Source organism: Saccostrea echinata, unplaced genomic scaffold (assembly GCF_033153115.1).
Source record: "Saccostrea echinata isolate AGI-Se365-2 ecotype Australia unplaced genomic scaffold, CSIRO_AGI_Sech_v1 ptg000002l, whole genome shotgun sequence".
In the NCBI taxonomy this organism is placed as follows: Eukaryota; Metazoa; Mollusca; class Bivalvia; order Ostreida; family Ostreidae; genus Saccostrea; species Saccostrea echinata.
The window spans coordinates 27,658,758-27,681,732 of record NW_026889751.1 but is presented as its reverse complement, the minus strand read 5'-3'; the positions used below and the strand labels follow the sequence as shown (position 1 = coordinate 27,681,732).

Genomic DNA, 22,975 nt, shown 5'->3' with positions numbered 1-22,975 from the left:
TCTTAACAATTAAGCAGGGGAGTGCCTATGGTGTATTCTCTAATTTCTCGGTGGAAAAATGAACCATTAAGCATAATTTCCATGGATTATCTTAACTTAAAGGAAAGTTAAACAATCTTTTAGTGGTTCTCTGAATTTATTTTTTTTCAAAAATTTTCCTAATGGCGCCGGTTCTGATGGTTTCCTGGCACGTAAAATATCAAATCGTTGAAAAAGCCAGGAAAACGTCAGATATTTCGGACTAGTTCTAAACCATGAATAAGCTAGGTTCTAAAAGATTTATAGAGTGCATACATGCGCAGTGCTGACGCTTCAAGTGTTTGACTGATACACTTCCAATAAATTGTTTGAAATTTTTTTTTTAATTCTGCGAATTAAGCAACAAACGAACCCATAACAATCCTATTAATTTGACAAGTGGTCCCTACCTGTTGAATGTGGGATACTATGATCAGATGATGTGTCGAGACAGTTACGACTTTGAATTGATTATATTCAGTATTTATTTTACCTATGCTCCCTTAGATGACTTACCATACAGCAAGAAAATTATATATTACTTGATTAACGTTAAAATCATATCAAATAGCACTTCTGCTACCTTGCAATTTTCACAAAAATGGCGCCTTTCTTCGTTTTGTTACCTTCGAACGCAGAAGAGTTCCATCTCGGATTATCGGAACTCATCTAGGTTTTGCTTTGTCATTTGAAGAAAATTAGTTTGCGTACTTGACAACGGACAAGATGTAATAAGGTAAGTATCTAGTATAAACTAGCTTAAACCGTGCGATATTTATGTTTAATGGCGTAGATAAGAACTCAAAAATATATACTGATTCATTGTGGAAAGAATTAATACAAAACAAAGCATAAAAATATCGACGATACATATAGTAACATTTCGAATTTCCTCGGAAAATGTTTAGCATCGGGCCATTATTAAAATTATGCTTGTTTCCCCTAACCCGACCCTAAAATCTCAAGTTGGGTAGGTAGGTAGGTAAATATTTTTTTTTTCTGGCAGCAGCTTTGAAAATACATTTTGAAATTTAATGGAATAATACCTTTATAAATAAGAAAAGTACAAAAGAAAGTATTTTGTAAACAGAATTTCATTAAAACGACATTTAAAAGCAAAATATAAGGTAAATTAATTTTCAACTATTGTTCTATTGAACTTGTAAAATATGATGCCAGTGTAAATTTATTGAAATCGAATATTTAAGAGACAAGATTCTTGGATACGCAAGGACTGGAAATCTGAGTATTTTTTTTCAAACCTACTATCAGGTTCCAGTGCTTACACATGCAATGTACATTATCAAGGGCTTCAAATTGTGCAGTGGTCTAGAGCATTTCCTTTTTGGGTCCCGAAGTAAGGAGCTAATTTAAATTCCAAGTCGTAGGTTCAAATCCGAATGCGGAACGTTGAGACCGGTCCTTCCAATGAGACTGTAAAAAATTAGGTCTAGTGTTGCAGTAGATGTTGGCACGAAAAAGGTCCCTCACCATTAATGGCTAAAAGTGTCGAGTACAAGATTAAATTTGGGGCCCTTCACCGGGCTAATGTTCAACAATTCTCAAAGGAATTTTAAGCAAAGAAACAACCAATCTTCAGGGCCCTAATTAAGGGAAAAAAATGCACTGGACGTGTCAAGAAGCTGTATCATGATTTCAAAACTATTTGGAAAGGGTAAATAAATAATATTTAATGGAACAGAACCATATCTAAAAATGATAAAAATGTCATACACAATGTCAAAGTCGTGACGTTTAAGCCATGAATTAAAGGCATGAAAGAAAGGAACGTGTGAATTCTATTCATCAGTATTAAATATGCAGACATATTAACAACAACTCCTATGGTTCCATATAGTACACATAGGAGAATAGATGAAATTTTTATTAGATCAAAACTCAAATTAATTAAAATGCAGTGAAATTGATTGATGACATGTTCACGAGGAAGGCGAGCCTTACCATGTATCGTGGATACTAAGTACCTTAATTTTAAAAGAGAGGTTAGTAAATACCACAAAAAACAATCGTAATTAGTCGTGATATATTTTATTCGCGAAATATTTGAAGAGTGTAGGATTCTAATTACTAAAGGCATAAGGTTGATATGTCGCCGTTATTTATAACTCGAACTAACCCTCTTTGACCACATGTTGTGGGCACCATTTTTTTCCCCCAACAAACGCTTGAAAATCAAAGTTAACAAAATCTGCCTTTCTGATAAAAACAGATTTTGATGAAATTGTATTTTCATTGATAAACATTAAAAAAAATTACTGGAATTATCTTATTAAAAAAAACTTTTCAGTCAGCGCGATTTAATTGGGTCGGTCGCGTTAGGGGAAACAAAGGTATTTTTTATCTTGGCCTCGTGAACAGAATTTTGTTATAATTTCATCAGGAATAAACCTTACAGTATCGTTTATTATTTAATATAAACTTTTTTCTCTACAATTTTATTTTTATTAATGCATTTGAAGTATTGTACCGTCCGCTGATTAATTCTGTATCTTAGCCAGGAGTAATATTATGGTGTCAGTGATGGATCCCCGTATTGCAGCCATCATGGCTCAGTATGACATGCCCAGAGAAGAAGATAAGCCACAGGAGGCAGTACAGGAAGAGAAGAAAAAACCCAAACCCCCCACAAACTATGAGGAGTTCATGAATGCTGAGGGACTGGTACATTCCATTTTAACAGATTCCCATTTTAGTTCTGTGATCTTATAATTTCTTATCCTTTCTTGTTTCATTTAGATCTAGTAGTCAGATAAAGTGCATTCAGACCATTAACTTTTTAAATTAATTTCCAAATAAGATTTTTTTTTTGTAAATACTAGGAACAGTGACTTAATAACATATGTTTTGTGTAATTTCTGTGCTTGTTAATTTGGCAGTTTAGCTTAAAGTTGCAAAAAGGGAAAAAATAATTAAAATCACCATTCTTCAATATGGTAAAACTAAGTCAGTTATCAGGTCCGGCACAATCTCTTGATTAAGGTGGTATGGGATACCAAACGAAACTTCTCCTACATATTTATGTACCCAAATTAGAAGGATTTGAAATACCCCCACCTTTCAGTATATTAAAGTGTAATTTTAATAATTTTTTTATTATTTTAATGAGAAATACAAAAACGATTTTTTTTCTTGCATAATTCTTTTTCATAAGCTTAATATTATAGGCAGGCGTTTGCTAATTTAAAGTGTTTATAAAAACAAAAATGACAAGAAATATGTCTTAGTATTTTTTTAATTTTCAACAAAAAATAAGCGTAAAAAACTGGGAAAACTTTATTTCTTGAAAACAGACGGATAACATTTCATGAAAATCTACAATAAGAATGTATCTTGATATGTTAGCAAAGTGAAATAAACAAATTGAAAATATATATATATAAATGGAAAATATAAAATGCATTTAAAATTTTTTGAATTAAAAGATCCGAGCGGAAGAGTTATCCTTCTTTATTTTCCAAGGGCTGAAAAAACCTGGGTGCTATTTTAGAAATGATGAGCATTTTTTCCCAACCATAAAAAAATCGCACTTTGTAGTTTTCAACTTTGAGCGGTTTTGAAAACAATGCATGGACAATCGCTTTCCAGGACGTGTCTTGTTCAGAGCAATTGCATTCATCAGCTACGTTTTGGGACTATATACAACAGCTAGCTGATTTGTGACCAAACAGTTTCTTCTTGAATTAAATAACAAAAAAGTCCAGCTCTGGTTAACGTGATAATTGATTGGTGATAATTCAGCACAATGTGAAGTAATCGCACTTATCCATGCCTCACCGCACACAAGGTGCTGTACAGTTACTCAAACAATTGAAATACAGCTTTTGCTTAAAAGTGTTCAAAAGCAGCAATGTTGAAACTACCTTTTACAGGGGTTTGCTTTTTTAAATGTCCGTTGTACAATTATAAGTAAATTTATATACTTGCGATTTTTTTGTCTGTTTTTACTTAAAATGCCGACTTGTGAGAACTTGCATTGAAATAGGCTTCAGAGTGTTCTTTTCAACAGTGTATCTACAAATTTTGACCCGATAATAAGCACTCATGCAAATCAAAACAATACTTCAAACGGAAATACGTCATAACGTGGAGGTATCCCATACTACCTTAAGCTATGTAGCTTGATTTAGCTATATAGCTTTATCAAGCTATTCAAAATAGCTTGATAAAGCTATTTATATGCAGGTTTTCACAAAAATGTTATTTGTACAAAATAGACAAAAAGTCTCAAATATTTGACTATTCATATGTGTAATATGGGTTATCAAATCAACAACCCAAATCAAAGATAGTTCTAACATTGCGGCATTTGAATACTTTTAAGCAAAAGATGAATTTCCATTGTTTGGGTAACTGTACACTACCTTCTGTGCGTTGAAGCATGGATAAGTATGATTGCTTCTCACTGTACTGAATTATTACCAATCAGTTATCTTGTTGACCATAATTGGCCTCCTTTATAATTTCATTGTAGAAGTAACAGTATCAATTGCTTTATATAGCCCCAAAACTTTTAGAACTTTGAGTACAAAGTCTCTTAAGGAGACGCAATTTGATGAGTGATTTTTACATGCATTATTTTCATAAGAGTTCAAGGTTGAATATTATCACTGCATCAAGGTGCGACTTTTTGTGCATACTTGGAAAATAACACATTTGATTAAAAAGTGTGATAAAATAGCTAAATCAAGCTATTCTGAATAGCTTAATAAAGCTGTATAGCTAAATCAAGCTATATAGCTTAATCAAGAGATTGTGCCGGACCTGGTTATTGTAGGACAAATTTCTAGAATAGTGAAAATTAGAATTCCAAATACAAAAAAACCTAATTAAATAATTTATGATAAAAAAATTTATAAACATAAATCAGTCTGTTAGTACAAGTCACACACAGAGTTTTGAAAGGAGGATAGGAGAGTCTTTCAGTGAGATTTGAGTGCAACCCAACCCCAAATCTTGCCAGTATTTCTCACATTTTTTGTATATATGATTCATAAGAATCTCTGATAGAAATCAGGGTCTTTGTACCCTACGAATGTTTACACATATTTATTTTACAGGAGGAATGGCCCCAGAGATTGACATCAGAGGGGGCTTTGGATATCTCTGACGAGGCATTTCTACTGGGGAGTCAAGAAGACATAGCAGCCATCTTAAGGGAGTCGGCACGTATCCTATATTCCAGAATTACAGCTGTAAAATCAGTAGTTATCAAAAGATAGAATATTTGTGTCAGATATGATGTAGTTGTGTAGAAAAGGACACAAATTATGAAAAACAAAATAGAATAATCTCACTTGTATCTAGGTTAAATCTCTTTTGATTCTTAGATGATCCACAACCTAGACATGACGCTGCATTAAATATGAATTAACAACATGTATTAGTCTGATGAATTAATCAGCTATGTTGCATTTCTGGATGCAGGTTAATTTGGGTTGGTGTAAATTGTAAGGTATAGGATCGGATCTGTGTGATTTATATAACAAAGGTAAACTTCCTGGGCCTGATGGGTCACTAATCAAGAATTCAAAGATGTGTTTTTTGTAAATTGTTCATTTAATACTACAAATGATGGCAATATTGATGAATGATGAACAGTTTTATAAATTGAAATGGTAAAGGGCTATATTTGCTTGATTTTTGTCATAATTAATGTACCGGTAACTTGTTTGTAAAACAGAGTAAAGAACCAATGGCTTAATTTATTTTCAAAGAAAATGGCTGGTCACTAACAGTTCTTATCACAGTGACTAAATATGTATGAAGCCCTGGCCAAGTGAATATGGCAACAGATTCAGATTAGGACTAGATATAGTATTATATACAGTAGTATTTGCAAATATATCATACTGTAGTATGATATACTTGCAAATACAACTATTGAAGTGACTACCCCAAAAGATACATAATTATGAAATATCAAACCATAGAGTTAACTTACAGCAGGTGTGTCTCAAATTGTTACTGGTGGTACTTCTTTCACTGAGCTGACCTCTTAGCCCTGGGTCTATGCATGTTGTTATTTAAATTATGAACTCTGAGTTTATTAATGTATTCCTGAGCTGACCTATCAGCCCTGGGTTTACACATGTTAGAGGACCTAGAGGGTAGACTCGATAAGCTTGAGGACAAACTTCGTTTCTATGCCGACCAGGTTGTCACCGAGGAGAAGAAACTACAGCGTGAGGAGGACATTCCTTATGGAGTCAGTCGAGGTAAGATATAAGCTCGAGGATAAACTTTGTTTTTATAAGAGCCAGGTTTTGATTGGAGGAAAGAAAGTGCAGTGTGAGGAGGACATTCCTTATGGAGTCAGTCGAGGTATTGGTATTGCTTTAATAAAGTCTAGCTAGCTTGTATGCATTTTATTGTATACATACCCTAGGTTACTTGCCTCAGATGAAAGAAACTAATTCATTGTCAATATGCTGTCTTGGAAGTGTATAAACCTTAAAATTTTGTGTCATCTTCTTATCCTGACACAGGGATTAAATGTTGTTTTTTTTTTCATGAGTAGTCACATTAGTCAGCTACACTAAAATGTACAGAAGAAAACTATTTCCTCATTGCATGTCTGACATAAAAGAATTATTTGATGAACATGAAGGTCTTAATGCTGTGAGTTTATGTTTACAGCATTTATAACACAGATGGCTGAATCTGATGCTGTAAAGAGTCACCATAGTGCCAGGGGAAGAAGAACCATGGTACGTAAAATTAGTAAGGGTAATTAGCCTAAACATATTGGTAACTAGTCTAAAAGAAAAGGTAACTAGCCTAAACAAAATGGTAACTAGTCTAAAAGAAAAGGTAACTAGCCTAAACAAAATGGTAATTAGTCTAAAAGAAAAGTAACTAGCCTAAAAAAATAATGGTAACTAGTCTAAAAGTAATTGTAACTAGCTTAAAAGTAATGATAACTAGTCTGCAAATAATGGTAAATATACTCTAAAAAGTAGGTAATGGTAACGCATCTGCAGTGAAATTAATGGTAGCTTATCTAAAAGAAATGGTTATTTATTATAAAAGTAATCATCGGGTAACATATCTAAAATTAATATCAGGTTATTGAAAAGTAATGGTAACTTGTCTAAAATTATTGAGGTAACTTCTCTAAAAGTATAGTAACTTACTGAGAAGTGTATGATATTTAATTGAAAAATAGTGACAATATATCTAAAAGTAATTAATTGTAACTCGTGGAAAGTAATGGTAACATCTGAAAGTAATAGTAACTTATCTAAGAGTAAAGTTACTTATCTTAAAATCATGGTAAATTTTGAAAAAATATTGTTAATTTCTCTAAAAGTAATGATACCTTGTCCATCTTATCTAAAAGTAATTGCAGCTTATCTTAAATTAATGGTAATTTATCTCAATGTAGAATTAATCATAAATGGATCCAGTAATTAAGGATTAACATATCTAGAAATTAAAAAAAAATTGAAAATCACACTGAAAGTTATTAATCACTTCCTCATAAATGTTAAATGTGCACACTGGGAAAATAATTTTACTGTATAACCTGGGGAAATAATTTTACTCCATAACCCCCTCTCCCTATATATAATGTCTGCAAGGGTTTATTCACATCATGATGTAAATTACATGTTGAATATGTAATAGCTACCATTAACAATATACGCCAAGGCATGTGATGCAGTGGAGCTAATATTATGAAATAATAACATTATGTGTAATAAAAAAATTGAATTAACTTACACTCTGAAAGAGTTACTAGCAGTAAAAAAAATTAGCAGTGCATGTTTTTATATTAACTTAATGTAGAAAATGTGATTACATGTAGTTGTACCGTGATTGTAAAAAATTACAATGTATTGACTTTAATAGCAATTCATATATGTATTAAATAACTGGTCAAAAGCTTTAAAGTAACATTTTTATGTCATAATGGCTAATTTGAAATAATAATCATTGTTGTTTGTGGACTAACATAGTATGCATGATTATGTATTGATTTCAGAACAAAGAGGACTCGGTATAATTTTATTATAATATTATAACATAAATTAGCACTTCTATTTTCCACATGGTCCAATATTGGCATCACTTTATTTTCACTTTGGGGAAAAAATGGTTTAAAAAGTTTTTGGTGTTGGCTTATAGTGATATATATATAACGATATACTAGAAAAAAAATGATTAATGTAGATAACTGAAAAGTCATTTGCAATTAACAATTCACCTGCATTGTCTATGATCGAATCATTCAAGGTCATTATTCAAATGCTTATATCTGCTGGTAGCATGCAAGAAAATGTGGATTTTTGTGTCATTGTGTATGATAACAATTTGCATGTACATAATTCTAAATTTTGCCTGACCTATTAAACCATACTCATCCCAAATCACTTATTTTCCTGGGGTCAAATTTTGGTGGTTTGAGGAAAAAAAATTGGTTCGGAGGGATTTAATTTTGTACTTTACGAAGAAACATCATATACTGCATAAATTGAATTTTATCATTTCAGTTGAGGAACATGAATTCATGAGTCTCTCCATACCTTGAAAACTACAAAAATTTAACCTCCCTTGAAAATTAGTGATTGATTTCACAGTATTTATATTTAAATGTGATAATCTGCGTAAATTTTAATTTTCATGTATTGTTCTATACCTTTATACCGGTAATACATATGCATTAGCAAACCGACCCTTACTTATATAATATACATTATACACCATTTTAACTTGTTTCTAACCATCACATTAAGAATAGTCTAACATTTATATATCTGGCAGCAAAAACTTACATTTTTTTATAATCAGTCCACATATTCAGTAACAACCTTGACCCAAATATACCAAAACATTTTCAAGAACGATAAATAGTTAAACTACCACATTGTGAATATACATAAATTTATGTCAGCCAGAGTAGTTTTTAGCTCACCTGAGCCGAAGGCTCAAGTGAGCTTTTCTGATCACATTTTGTCTGTAGTCCGTCTGTCCGTCTGTCTGTCTGTCCGTCTGTCTGTCCGTCTGTCCGTCTGTAAACTTTTCACATTTTCGACTTCTTCTCAAGAACCATTGGGCCAATTTCAACCAAACTTGCCACAAAGTATCCTTGGGTAAAGGGGATTCAAGTTTGTTCAAATGAAGGGCCACGCCCTCTTCCAAGGGGAGATAATTAAGAATTCGTGAAAAATTAATGGCATCATTAAAAAATCTTCTTCTCAAGAACCACTGTGCTTGAAATCATGAAACTTATGTGGAAGCATCCTCAGGTAGTGTAGATTCAAGTTTGTTCAAATCATGACCCCCGGGGTTAGGGTGGGGCCGCAATGGGCGATCAAAGTTTTACATAGGAAATATACAGGAAAAATATTTAAAAATCTTCTTCTCAAGAACAGCAAAGCCATAATTGGTCATATTTATATGGTAGCATCCTCAGATAGTGTACATTCAAGTTTGTTCAAATCATGACCCCCGGGGGTCGGGTGGGGCCACAATGGGCGGTCAAAGTTTTACATAGGAATATATAGGAAAAATCTTCAAAAATCTTCTTCTCAAGAACAGCAAAGCCATGATTGGTCATATTTACTTGGAAGCATCCTCAGGTAGTGTAGATTAAAGTTTGTTCAAATCATGACCCCCGGGGGTAGGGTGGGGCCACAATAGGCGATCAAAGTTTTACATAGGAATATAAAGGAAAAATCTTTAAAAATCTTCTTCTCAAGAACAGCAAAGCCATAATTGGTCATATTTACCTGGAAGTATCCTCAGGTAGTGTAGATTCAAATTTGTTCAAATCATGACCCCCGGGGGTCGGGTGTGGCCACAATGGGCGATCAAAGTTTTGCATAGGAATATATAGGAAAAATCTTTAAAAATCTTCTTCTCAAGAACAACAAAGCCATCACTGGTCATATTTATATTGTAGCATCCTCAGGTAGTGTAGATTCAAGTTTGTTCAACTCATGACCCCCGGGGGTCGGGTGGGACCGCAATGGGCGATCAAAGTTATACATAGGAATATATAGGAAAAATCCTTAAAAATCTTCTTCTCAAGAACAGCAAAGCCATAATTGGTCATATTTATATGGTAGCATCCTCAGATAGTGTACATTCAAGTTTGTTCAAATCATGACCCCCAGGGGTCGGGTGGGGCCACAATGGGCGATCAAAGTTTTACATAGGAATATATAGGAAAAATCTTCAAAAATCTTCTTCTCAAGAACAGCAAAGCCATGATTGGTCATATTTTCTTGGAAGCATCCTCAGGTAGTGTAGATTCAAGTTTGTTCAAATCATGACCCCCGGGGGTAGGGTGGGGCCACAATGGGCGATCAAAGTTTTGCATAGGAATATATAGGAAAAATCTTCAAAAATCTTCTTCTCAAGAACAGCAAAGCCATAATTGGTCATATTTATATGGTAGCATCCTCAGGTAGTGTAGATTCAAATTTGTTCAAATCATGACCCCCGGGGGTCGGGTGGGGCCACAATGGGCGGTCAAAGTTTTACATAGGAATATATAGGAAAAATCTTTAAAAATCTTCTCAAGAACAACAAAGCCATCATTGGTCATATTTATATGGTAGCATCCTTAGGTAGTGTAGATTCAAATTTGTTCAACTCATGACCCCCGGGGGTCGGGTGGGACCACAATGGGCGATCAAAGTTTTACATAGGAATATATAGGAAAAATCTTTAAAAATCTTCTTCTCAAGAACAGCAAAGCCATGATTGGTCATATTTACAAGGAAGCATCCTCAGATAGTGTACATTCAAATTTATTCAAATCATGACCCCCGGGGGTCGGGTGGGGCCACAATGGGCGATCAAAGATTTACATAGGAACACATAGTAAAAATCTTCTTCTCAAGAACAGCAAAGCCATGATTGGTCATATTTATATGGTAGCATCCTCAGATAGTGTACATTCAAATTTATTCAAATCATGACCCCCGGGGGTCGGGTGGGGCCACATTGGGCGATCAAAGTTTTACATAGGAACACATAGTAAATATTCTTTAAAAAAAAACAATTTGTTAAGAATAGCAAAGCCATGATTGGTCATATTTATATGGTAGCATCCTCAGGAAGTGTACATACACATTTGTTCGAATCATGACCCCTGGGGGTCGGGTGGGGCCACAATGGGCGATCAAAGTTTTACATTGGAACACATAGTAAAAATCTTTTAAAAAAACTATTTGTTAAGAATAGCAAAGCCATGATTGGTCATATTTATATGGAAGCATTCTTAGATAGTGTACATTCAAGTCTGTTCAAACATGACCCCTGGGGGTCGGGTGGGGCCACAATGGGCGATCAAAGTTTTACATAGGAATACATAGGTTAAATCTTTTAAATCTTCTACTCAAGAACAGCAAAGCCATGATTGGTCATATTTAAATGGAAGCATCCTCAGATAATGTAGATTGAAATTTGTTCAATTCCTGACCCCCCCCCCCCCCCCCAACCACTTTTATATTTAAACTTTTCAACCTTTCAAGATTGAAGTGATTTCTGCTTTTTCCTAGCCATAGTGCTCAGGTGAGCGATGTGGCCCCTGGGCCTCTTGTTAAGCTAGCACTTGTCTGGAGACTACAAGATTAAGACTCAAGAGTTAATGAATCTTACTTGGGCTAGATTATATTAATACTTGAAGCTATTATGTACTACTTTTCTAGTCACTGTTAGAATTTTAAAAATCAAAATGGGATGAATTTTCCCATTCTTAGTTTAACAGGTAATACAGTTGAACTTCGGTATCTTGAACACGCAGATATCTGGAATACTATGGATATGACCAAGTGATTTTGAAGTCCCAACTACTTATTCCTTAAGTATTTTACCCTGGATATCTCGAATCCTTGGTTATCTCAAAGTATTTTTTCAGTCCCTTCGAGTTTGAGATAACGAGGTTTGACTGTACTTTAATGAACAATTAAATTCTAAAAGCTTTTTTAAATGCCCCTTGTATAATAGATTTTGAAAAATTGAAAATCAAGGTTGAGTCCATGTCACATGTTGATCAGCATGGACTTTTCTGTAACTTACCTGATTTAAGTGTGATTTCAGTACCTGTAATTACCTGTATTTACCTGTGATTTTAGGACCTGGTGGAGACAATGATGGAGACTAGGAAGAAGAGTATGGATTACTGCCAGTTCCCAGGGTTCAGACACGGTGAACTGATAGAGCTCCCTGCTCAGCTTGAGTCTCCTCCCATACTGCACAGGGTCACAAAGGCCCAAAACTTTAATGTAAGTATAAATAGAACTGTACAGGTTCACCAAGGCCCAAAACTTTAATGTAAGTGTAACCAAGGCCCAAAACTTTAATATAAGTATAAATAGAACTGTAAGGGTCACCAAGGCCCAAAACTTTAATGTAAGTATAAATAGAACTGTACAGGTTCACCAAGGCCCAACACTTTAATGTAAGTGTAACCAAGGCCCAAAACGTTAACGTTAGTATAAATAGATCCATAGGGGTCACCAAGGCCCAACACTTTAATGTAAGTGTAACCAAGGCCCAACACTTTAATGTAACCAAGGCCCAAAACTTTAATTTAAGTGTAACCAAGGCCCAACACTTTAATGTAAGTATAAATAGACCTGTAAGGGTCACCAAGGCCCAACACTTTAATGTAAGTGTAACCAAGGCCCAACACTTTAATGTAAGTGTAACCAAGGCCCAACACTTTAATGTAAGTATAAATAGAACTGTAAGGGTCACCAAGGCCCAACACTTTAATGTAAGTGTAACCAAGGCCCAAAACTTTAATGTAAGTTTAACCAAGGCCCAACACATTAATGTAAATGTAACCAAGGCCCAACACTTTAATGTAAGTATAAACAGACCTGTAAGGGTCACCAAGGCACAAAACTTTAATGTAAGTATAAATAGACCTGTAAGGGTCACCAAGGCCCAACACTTTAATGTAAGTGTAACCAAGGCCCAAAACTTTAATTTAAGTATAAACAGACCTGTACAGGGTCACCAAGGCCCAACACTTTAATGTAAGTGTAACCAAGGCCCAAAACTTAAATGTAAGTGTAACCAAGGCCTTAACTTTAATGTAAGTGTAACCAAGACCCAACACTTTAATGTAAGTGTAATCAAGGCCTAACACTTTAATGTAAGTGTAACCAAGGCCCAACACTTTAATGTAAGTGTAACCAAGACCCAACACTTTAATGCAAGTGTAACCAAAGCCCAACACTTTAATGTAAGTGTAACCAAGGCCTAACACTTTAATGTAAGTATAGATAGACCTATAAGGGTCACCAAGGCCCAAAACTTTAATGTAAGTGTTACCAAGGTCCAACACTTTAATGTAAGTGTAATCAAGGCCCAAAACTTTAATGTAAGTATAAACAGACCTGTAAGGGTCACCAAGGCCCAAAACTTTAATGTAAGTATAAATAGAGCTGTACAGGGTCACCAAGGCCCAACACTTTAACGTAAGTGTAACCAAGGCCCAACACTTTAATGTAAGTATAGATAGACCTGTAACTTGGGTCACCAACGCCCAAAACTTTAATGTAAGTATAAATAGAACTGTACAGGGTCACCAAGGCCCAACACTTTAATGTAAGTGTAACCAAGGCCCAACACTTTAATGTAAGTATAAATAGACCTGTAAGGGTCACTAAGGCCCAAAACTTTAATGTAAACCTAACCAAAGCCCAAAAGTTTAATGTAATTGTAGCCAAGGCTCAAAACTCTAAGTGTAACAAAACTATGCTGGGTCACCTGAAGGCCCATATCTTTGAAAAATGCAAATGAAATAATAAAATTTTAAGGGTCACCAATGCCTAGAACCTTTATGCAAGTGTCTAATAGGAAATAAGGAATTGCATTGAACAAAGCATAATTTGAACACCTGAACTATAACTTGTGTGAGTGCTAAGAGAACTTAATTTAGCTTTTGGGTTTCTTTCACTTTAATTGGAAAATAATATATTGAATTAACTTTGAATTATACACTGTATGAAGTACCTGTAACATTTCCTACTAAAGATCTAAAGATTTTTTTTTATATTTCATGGTTTCCAATCTTGAGACAATTCAACTGACTGATTTTTCTGACTTAATTATATTGACAAATTAGGTAAGATTTCTATCAGTAGCAAACACTTCTTGCCTGTTAGCCATTATTCATAAGGATTTTTTAAATATATATTGTTTAAAGTAAAACTGTATACAATTTGTTTTTAGCCTGGTTTTAAGAAGTTCTGGAAGAAGCTGTTTTTATCGGAGGCCTCAGTCGCTGTAATGCAGGACACGTTCTGGTGGTTCTTCCTGAACCGCTTTGACGTAAGAATTTAACAGCAGCTTAATGTCTTCATTACTTATAATGCTAACAAAATTCATTTGAAGAAGTGCTGGTAAACATTCTTAACATATTCAACAAATTAATTTGCAACAATTTTCATCCTCACAATGTCAAGGTTTTGTGATTTCGGAACTCCACACAAGTGGAGTTCCGAGATCACAAAACCTTGACATTGTGAGGATGAACAATTTTATGCCATGCCATGAATATTATAAGCTTTGGCATATAGTGTTTGTCATGTCCATCTTTCCCTCTGTCTGTCCATCTGTCACACTTTACATTTAGTTTAGTTTCAAAGACACTGTTCATGGTATGTTGACCAAAATGCTTACTTTTATAAATTTTGTTGAGAGCTATTCAAATGTGGCATAATTTTCTCATCTTGACAATACATGTGACCTTGACATCACTATTCCATTTTATGTGCTTAGCTCAGTTTTAAAGCAACTATTGAAGATATTTTTATTAAAACTCTTACACTGAAGAATTCAATGGTGTCATAATATTCTGATCTGGAAATTTTCCATGACCTTGACCCATTATTCCTTAATTTGCATTTAACTTAGTTTTGAAAGAGATGGTTCATGATTTTTATCAAACTTCAAACAAAGATGCAAATTATGAAAGCTATTTAACTGTGTCAGTATTTTCTGACCCTGACCTTCCATGTGGCCTTGACCTCAATATTCCCTATTTTGTGTTTAGCTCAGTTTCAAAGAGATATTATTATCAAAACTCTTACATTGATACATTCTAGTGGGAGGTATTCAACTGTGTCATAATTTTTTGACCTTGACCTTACCTATAACTTAAACACCATTATTCCTCATTTTGCTTTTATGTTTCAAATGAACTCTTAAAGATAAGAGCTATTAATTCTGATCTTGACCTTCCATATGACCTTAATCTCACTATTAAATGTTTTACATTTAGCACAGATAAGAAGAAATTATTCTTAATATCTTCATCAAACTTCATACTTACACTAATACAAATTGGTGAGAATTATCCAACTGTGTCATAATTTTCTGAGCTTGACCTTCCCTATGACATAAACTTAACTTTTTAAGATATTTTAACCAAATTTTATATACAGTTACTTATTGGAAAGAACAATCTAACTGTCATTATTTTTTTACCTTGTCAGACCTTCCTTTTGGCTTCATTCTTCTCATTACCACGACCTTCACTTTTGAAGATTTTTAATCAAACTTCATATACTAAGATTCATATTGGTGAGAGCAATTCCACTGTGTCATTATTCTCTTATTCTCTTACCATGAATTTTCCTACTGTATGACCTTGTCCTCAATATTCCTTCTTCATTTTGCAGTTACCTAAGTTCTGAATGTGAAAAAAATATATGCAAGTAAATTATTCCTCTTTCATCATATTTTACTATTATGATATCTCTCACCAAAGAAGGGTGGTACATTTCTGTTCATGATGCAATACAAATGTACCTTGAGCAGGGCATTCATGTCCTATGGACATTTTTCTAGTTTTTGGATTACAATACAATATGCAGACACTAGCTTTTATTAGAATATTGTTCCTTTTCCAGCGTAATAGTGAAGATGAGAAGAATCTTCTATATGACAGAATCGCTGATAGTTTTGTTGGTCTGTTTGCCAGTATCCACAAAGACGTCAAGGACAAATTTCTTTCGGTATGGAAAAGCTGGGTTGCATTTATGTACTTTAAATTGACACATCACATTTATATATTATCTATTACACTCTTTTATTATCTACAATCTGGGTTTCTGAGAAATCATGCTTTACCATCAATGTTTGTTTAACAACAACATCTGTGTTGTAGGTATACCCAGACTGCCTTGCTCAGGCTATCTACATGGCTTATTGGACAGCATTCCCAGAATCCCATGCCAAAATGGATGAATCCTTCAAACAAGACTTACTAAATGTTGTTCATGAGTGGGTTACAGGCAAGTCAAATAGAAAACCAAACAGAAAATAATTGGTTTGTAAAGAATAACTAGGTCTTTAATGAGTGCATTAATAAGGAACAATTAGCAGATAATATACTGCAATGTTCTTATGTGGGTCAGGTTTTGTCAACTGTCTAACAAAACAATTCTCTAAATTTTCGGTAGGATTAAAACCTGTTCCTGGAACCTGGAAAACATGGAACATACAGAAGATGGAGGCAAAAGCACCAAAAGGACTGGAGAGGGAATCGAACCAAGCAACCACGAAACTGATGCAGGCAGCCGCTCTCAATAAAGAAAGTAAGAAACTTATACATGGATTACATGTAGTGTAACAGGATAAACTCAGGAGGCAGAGAAATGCACTAGATAACAAAAATCAGTGCACGAAAAAACAAATTTCTATTTATGATTTCACCAGACTATTTCATCTAGGCAGTTACAGGGTATTCTAAAGCATTTAACCTAAAATGCAGGAGTAATGTAATGCTTTTGTTATAATTTTTGACTATCTTTTCAAGTGAATCTGAGTTTGGACATGGATTCCTTCAATAGAATGATGGCTTCTCTGGGTGGGAACCACACAGGTCCCCCTTCCTCTGTCAGCCCCACCCCCCAGAATGTGTCCCGAGAGATGACCAAACTCACCACGATGACAAACTTCACCAACATGACGAATGGGTTGTCCATAGCCTCCCACAACTTTAATGTCCCTCCCACTGCCCTGTCTCAAGGATCCACCTCTAGGCTGGCTACGTGTGGTACCACTTCTCATAGGGTGGAGAAAAAAGAGGTAGATTTATCAACAAATCTTGTATTAAATCAACCACTTCTCATAGGGTGGAGAAAAATTAAGAGGTATAGATTTATCAAGAAATCTTGTATTAAATCAACCACTTCTCAGGAGAAAAATTAAAGAAAAAGATTTATCAAGAAATCATGTAATAAAATAAAAAGAGAAAAAAAAAGGTTGATTTTGTAAAAAAAAAAAAATCTTATCATAGACCTTTACAATCTGGATTTTGCTTTAAATTAGTTTGCAAGAAATGAAATCATTAATTTAGAGTTTTGAAATAAAGCTGAAATGGTTTACATTAATTCACAATTAAACTTCAAATTAATGCAAATGCCCTACAGTCAAATGTGGATACATTACCAACTTTGCATCAGAATTAATCTTTTGATATGAGGCTTTGCTTCAAAGTTACTCTTCCTGAGTGCATAAATAAGGACCAATTTTGATATACAGTGCATTTGTATCAGTAAATGTCTGCATCTGTTTCAGTGCATTGTCACTGAGATTTGTGATGTGTTTTCTATCTAGCTAATGCCATTATCAGTTATTTGACTCTTCTATTTTAGTCTCACCAGCTGGGTCCTGGACCCGAATATGAGAGGGTCCTCTTCAATACGAGTGGTCGCAGTCCACTGATTTCACACTACCTACACCTACGACAACTCCGAGACTTTAAACAACCTGGCAAAAAAGTCCGCAGGACTGAGATATCAGCCATGCCATATCCTTTCTCATTGGTTAAATATAAGCCAATATAAATGCTTTAAATCAGTATGCCAACAATTTGAGCATGCTGCATATGATGATCAAATTGCAAAATTTAGAATATCTATAGAGAAAATAATTGACAAGTACATGTAATATTTGTAATATGAATTTCGCTATTTCTGTGACACTCAATTAGCTTATGTTTTTTTTTTTACCGAAATTTAAATTATCTTTAAGGTTTTCAGGGTGATAAACGGTAATATAAAATTTAAATATTGGAATGCTTTAGTTGGAACAATTATTGCCTTAACTTGGACACTCCTCCAGGTCCCACATACAAACAGCTGATAGAGACTCGCAAAGCCATGTCTGAGGCTCTAAAGAAAGAATACGAAAAGTCAGTAGTTCCAGCATTTAAACAAGCAATTTATCAAATCACTCTCTATGACACTTTCTCTCTGTACGTCTTGTGAAAATCTAATTTTTGAGTTTAATTTATATAAAAAAATATCACTACTTTGATATTTTTATTTTGATCATTGATGATTTGCTATTTGAGAAATATATTTGACCTTATTAATATTACTGCATGCTGAATTATTTGAGATATAAATTGATTGTTTTGTAGGATTTGTGATCAGACCCATAAGGACATTGTTGAAATTGAGAGGAAGAGGATCAAGACAAACCGAGAGATCAGTAATATTACTCGGGAATTAATGATGACCAAGAATCCCCTGGACATTAAGATACTCAGCGAACGAATCATGGCCATAAGGGTGAGAACAATCAGATAATGTTAACATTAGAGGAATCTAATTAAATTAAAAAAATAGCAGGTCATGTCCAAATCATTATTGTAGAAAAACAACATCAAAAAGCTTTTATTTGATATGACATTCCATTGTAAAGGTTAGGAGTTTTATCGAGTTGTAAATTAATTATTTTGATAACTTAGAAATTATCAAAATACTGATTTTTTAAAATTTTTTTGGGGGGGGGGGTGTATGATATGCATTAGAATAGCTGTCTGAATTAACTAACAAGCGTCTGTGTTTGTGGAAATAGGACTCTATAGAATTGAATGCTTTTAAGTAAAGATAAATGTCTCAATGGTTTTCTGTGACTTGCTTTAACAGGACGACAAAGATCCCATTTTACTGAGGAAACTAAACAAAGTATATATAAGAGTTTTACAGACATTAATTATATCGCACAGTCACATGATATGAATTATTGTGTAGTCACATGATATGAATTATTGTGTAGTCACTTGAAAATTCTGAATTATTGCGTAGTCACCTGATAATTATGAATTATTGTGTAGTCACATTTCAAACATTTTCAAAGACGTTGATAGTGTAAATATTGAACTTTTTGTAGGTTTATATATATGGAACTTAATGGATAAATAAATGAAAATTATCCCTTAAAAGAGTTTTAATTTAATTTGTGGTACACTCTTAATGATGAGAGAAAAATTTAATACTCTGCACTTTTTAAGATTTTAATTAACTTAAATATTTTGTCACATTTGTTAGCATCATTGCGTACAATTGAAACACTGACCAAAACATTAATTAATGACAAATTTCGAAAGTTTTTTTCTTTCAGGTATATAAATATCTGTTATAAATTATCATGCAATTATTTTCGTATTGGTTCGAATTTGTAGAAAAAAAAATAATACCTTATCAAAAACCAAAGTATATTAATATAACAAAAACTTCAAAATCCCTGTTTAGTACTATAAACATGGATATTTTTACAGGGTAAAATTTTGCAAATTTCAGTATTACAAAACAATTGTGTCTGGGTTATTTTTGCAGAACATAAAGAATTCACAAAATTGATGGTATTTTGTTTAGTATTATACCTCGATCTTTTCAAAACCGATCATGCGGTGATAAATGTTGCAAAACTTTACTCACTGCAGAATTTTCCCCATTCAATCATTTCCATGTTTACAGTACATGTATCTGTTTTACAATAAATGTTATTGTTTACTAACTCCTGTAGAGTAATTTGTGATGTTATGTTGCTTACAGAACATGAAGGTTGTAGAGGTATGAAGGCTAACTGTGTGTGTTTGCATCTCTCTGCGTAATCAACACCCCACCCCCTCCCTTACATTGTTTTGCATGTTTTCTCTTGATTTAAAAACCAAGATGCACCATATACTGCATAATTATATTTCAGCTTGAGTACAAAACAAAACTGACAAAATTAAATCAATCGGATCAGGTGGGGAATATAACTTAATTCAAATCTGTGACATCAGAATAGTACTTATGTTTGAAGTTTGTATTAATTTTTTAATTTATATATTATTGTATATGATAATTTTCTTGATAATATTGTCATATTTAAGTTAACAGTAAGAAATGCATGTGACATTATCACATACATACAATTATAGCAATTAATATTTAATGTTTCTCTACCCACCCCCTACACTGTTTGAAGTGCCAGAATCACCCCTACTGTTGTGTGTGACATTCCACTTACAATCTTTATCATACATGTGCACTTTTCACTTTTAATTCCAGACACCACACATTGCATTTATTTTAAACTGTGCAAACTTTATGCACATGCAAATTTTGGATGCTTATTCAAAATTTCATTCATATACATGTAATATACTCGGCACAACTTTTTGTAATGCAAGAATATAAGTACATTTTTCATTGAACCTTTTTAAAATCTTATTTAAAAAAACGAGCAATTGTATAGCAACTTATTCTTTTCAATTATGAATTGTTATCTTAAGTATTTCTGTAGAACAATCAAGTATACTTATTCATCTCCACTACTAAGTAGATCCAATATACCTCTGCTTTGTAGAGTGAAAAATGTGGATGATTTTAACCACCAAACTCGGACCATATTATGTATTTGGTATTCTATTGTAGGAGCGTGATCGAGACATGTCCCTTCTGGACAAGGACTCTGATGCAGGACCTTTGGACAGTGGACCAGGTCTGGAGGAGGAGGAGGAGTGATACAGATCCCCCAAAAGCACTGTGATAAGGGAGATAACTCCCTAGTGATAGGGGAAATAACTCCCTATTAATAAAGGGAAATAACTCCCAAATAGACACAAAGTTATGTGATTCATGTGTCATAACTTGTTTTTTTTAAATATGTTTCATATATATTTAGTTGAAAATGTATACATTGTGAACATCTTGTGCAAGTTTTGACATGCCTGAATAAAAACCAGTTGAGTTTAGTTGTCTCCTTTAATCAATTTATTCCAGTCAACCATTCCAGTTCTCTTCATTATTTTCAGCTATGAAAAGTATACATTTATTAATAAATGTAAAAAAAAAAAAAAATATTTGATATATTATTAAATTTTACAAATAACACCAAATTGATCATGAGAGTAATACTGAGGTAGATAAAAAGATCACACATGTCCCTGATAAAAAGAATGTACGTATCACAGTTTATGTAAAAATAAAAATTGAGGATGATTCTAGTATATTGTAAAATCACTAATTTCATGGGGTCAAATTTTTGTGGTTGAAGCAAAAAAAGGGGGGTTCAAGAGAATTTGATTTCATGGTTGAAGACTGATACAGTTGAACTCCAGTGTCTCGAACATGGATATCTCGAATACTTTGGATACGTCGAAGTGATTTGGAAGTCCCAAACACTTTTTCTTTAAGTATTTTACCCTTATTATCTCTAACCCTTGGATATCTCGAAGTTTTGAGATAATGAGGTTTAACTGTATTTAAAAATTGCGTTTTGTTGAGATCATAAATTGAACCCCCACAAAAAATAGTAATTTTACAGTATCTCATTACTTCATCTGCATAATTTATATATATATATATATATATGAATATGAGAATCAAAATAGTGGATTTTTATATAAATTGTGCAATGTAGATAACTTATTACAAAATGCCCAGCTCTCACTTGAAGGCAGATAAGTACTCAAGCCTTGCTTTGACCCACTCAGCCTCGCTATGCATGTCATGTTTTTGGTAAAATCCCAATAACTTTTTATATCTCTCTGTGACATCAAACCCTACCAATGTCTGAAGTTTATGGAGGTCAACTGGACACAGATGAATGGGCTGACGGAAGTCTTCCTGTAAATGTCCAGAGCCATTCATACAGCAGTCGTAGAAAATGCAGTGGTCAATTCCCAGCAGATGACCAATTTCATGCACTAAAAGCTTGCAGCTTCTTTGTAATATGATCTTTTTTCGCTCCTCGGTATCGATTCCTTTTAAATTCTGTTGTATTCCATACCAGTCTCCAATATCGAAGGTCAAGGTTGGATCATATCTAGCAAAGCTAAAAATAGCCACTCTGTGCTTCCCTGCTGCCATCCCTGCCACAAAGAGGTCTCTATCATCACCATAGAGATCAGACATTGTCAAGGCAATCATGCACAATGCATCATCTGGGATCCTCTGTTTCAGCTTTAATAAAACCTCATCTACACATATCTGGTAGTGTTTTGGTTTAGTGTTAAATCGGGCATTCAGTGTGTGCTTTTTTACTCTGCTGCTAATTCTTTGAGCTCGGGAGGATGCCTCAGATTGATTGTCCTCGATCCAAGAAACAGATCTGTCTTTAATCTCAAGTTTGACTCCAGGCAGAGAGACAACATCAATCCCAAGGTATATCTGTGAAAATTCTTGAAGCTGATCAAAATCCACACAGTGGTCGCTGTTAAACTCCCCAAGGGGAAGTAAAAAGATTTTACCTGCAGGGTATTTCTCTAGGATATTTTTCCCCTTTGGTTTGAATGCTTGTTTCATGTATGCCCACTTTCTTGAGGATAGCCATGGACACTCCTCACAGAATTCCTTATAGGTTTGGCCCTCCTCACAATATTGGGCCAACCAGTCATCGATGTCTGTAGGTTGTGGCACTGTTGAGAAGAAATTATCAGTGTCACTACCTGGGGAAAACTCTGGAAGGTTTTTATCATTTCCAATAGCTGAAAGCTGAATTCTCTTGGTAGGTGGTGTAAATCCTCTGGCATATGGAAGAAAACGCTTTGATGAAACTTTGGTCTTTTCATTTATCTTTGACATCTCTGTAAATACAAAGTACAAGACCTATTCTCGGATGTTTGATCAGTGTCCATCATCAATATTGAAACATAAATAGATCCCAATCCTCATACATTATAAAT

General features: G+C 33.9%; 2 protein-coding genes across 4 annotated transcripts; one reads left to right on the top strand and one right to left on the bottom strand.

Annotated features, from left to right (window-relative positions):
* Positions 1–598: 598 nt before the first annotated feature.
* Positions 599–21,043, top strand: LOC133176149 (protein FAM227B-like). Of its 3 annotated transcripts, XM_061311308.1 has the most exons (17): positions 599–754; positions 2,534–2,700; positions 5,097–5,205; positions 6,114–6,254; positions 6,676–6,746; positions 8,024–8,038; positions 12,126–12,275; positions 14,236–14,334; positions 15,918–16,022; positions 16,175–16,301; positions 16,470–16,604; positions 16,826–17,097; positions 17,667–17,821; positions 18,128–18,205; positions 18,437–18,587; positions 19,857–19,874; positions 20,724–21,043. In XM_061311308.1, exons 2-17 carry the CDS (start codon positions 2,548–2,550, stop codon positions 20,811–20,813), a joined length of 1,869 nt encoding a protein of 622 aa, XP_061167292.1. In that variant the 5' UTR covers positions 599–754; positions 2,534–2,547; the 3' UTR covers positions 20,814–21,043. The 3 variants fall into 3 exon arrangements, with proteins under 3 accessions (XP_061167292.1, XP_061167300.1, XP_061167306.1); XM_061311316.1 differs by lacking the exon at positions 8,024–8,038 and having other exon boundaries at positions 600–754; XM_061311322.1 differs by lacking the exon at positions 19,857–19,874 and having other exon boundaries at positions 600–754.
* On the bottom strand, positions 21,040–22,883 carry LOC133178211 (uncharacterized; the record flags this gene model as incomplete). Its single annotated transcript, XM_061312959.1, has 1 exon — positions 21,040–22,883. A coding segment is annotated over one exon (1,146 nt), but the record flags the coding sequence as incomplete, so codon positions are not given.
* Positions 22,884–22,975: the final 92 nt, after the last annotated feature.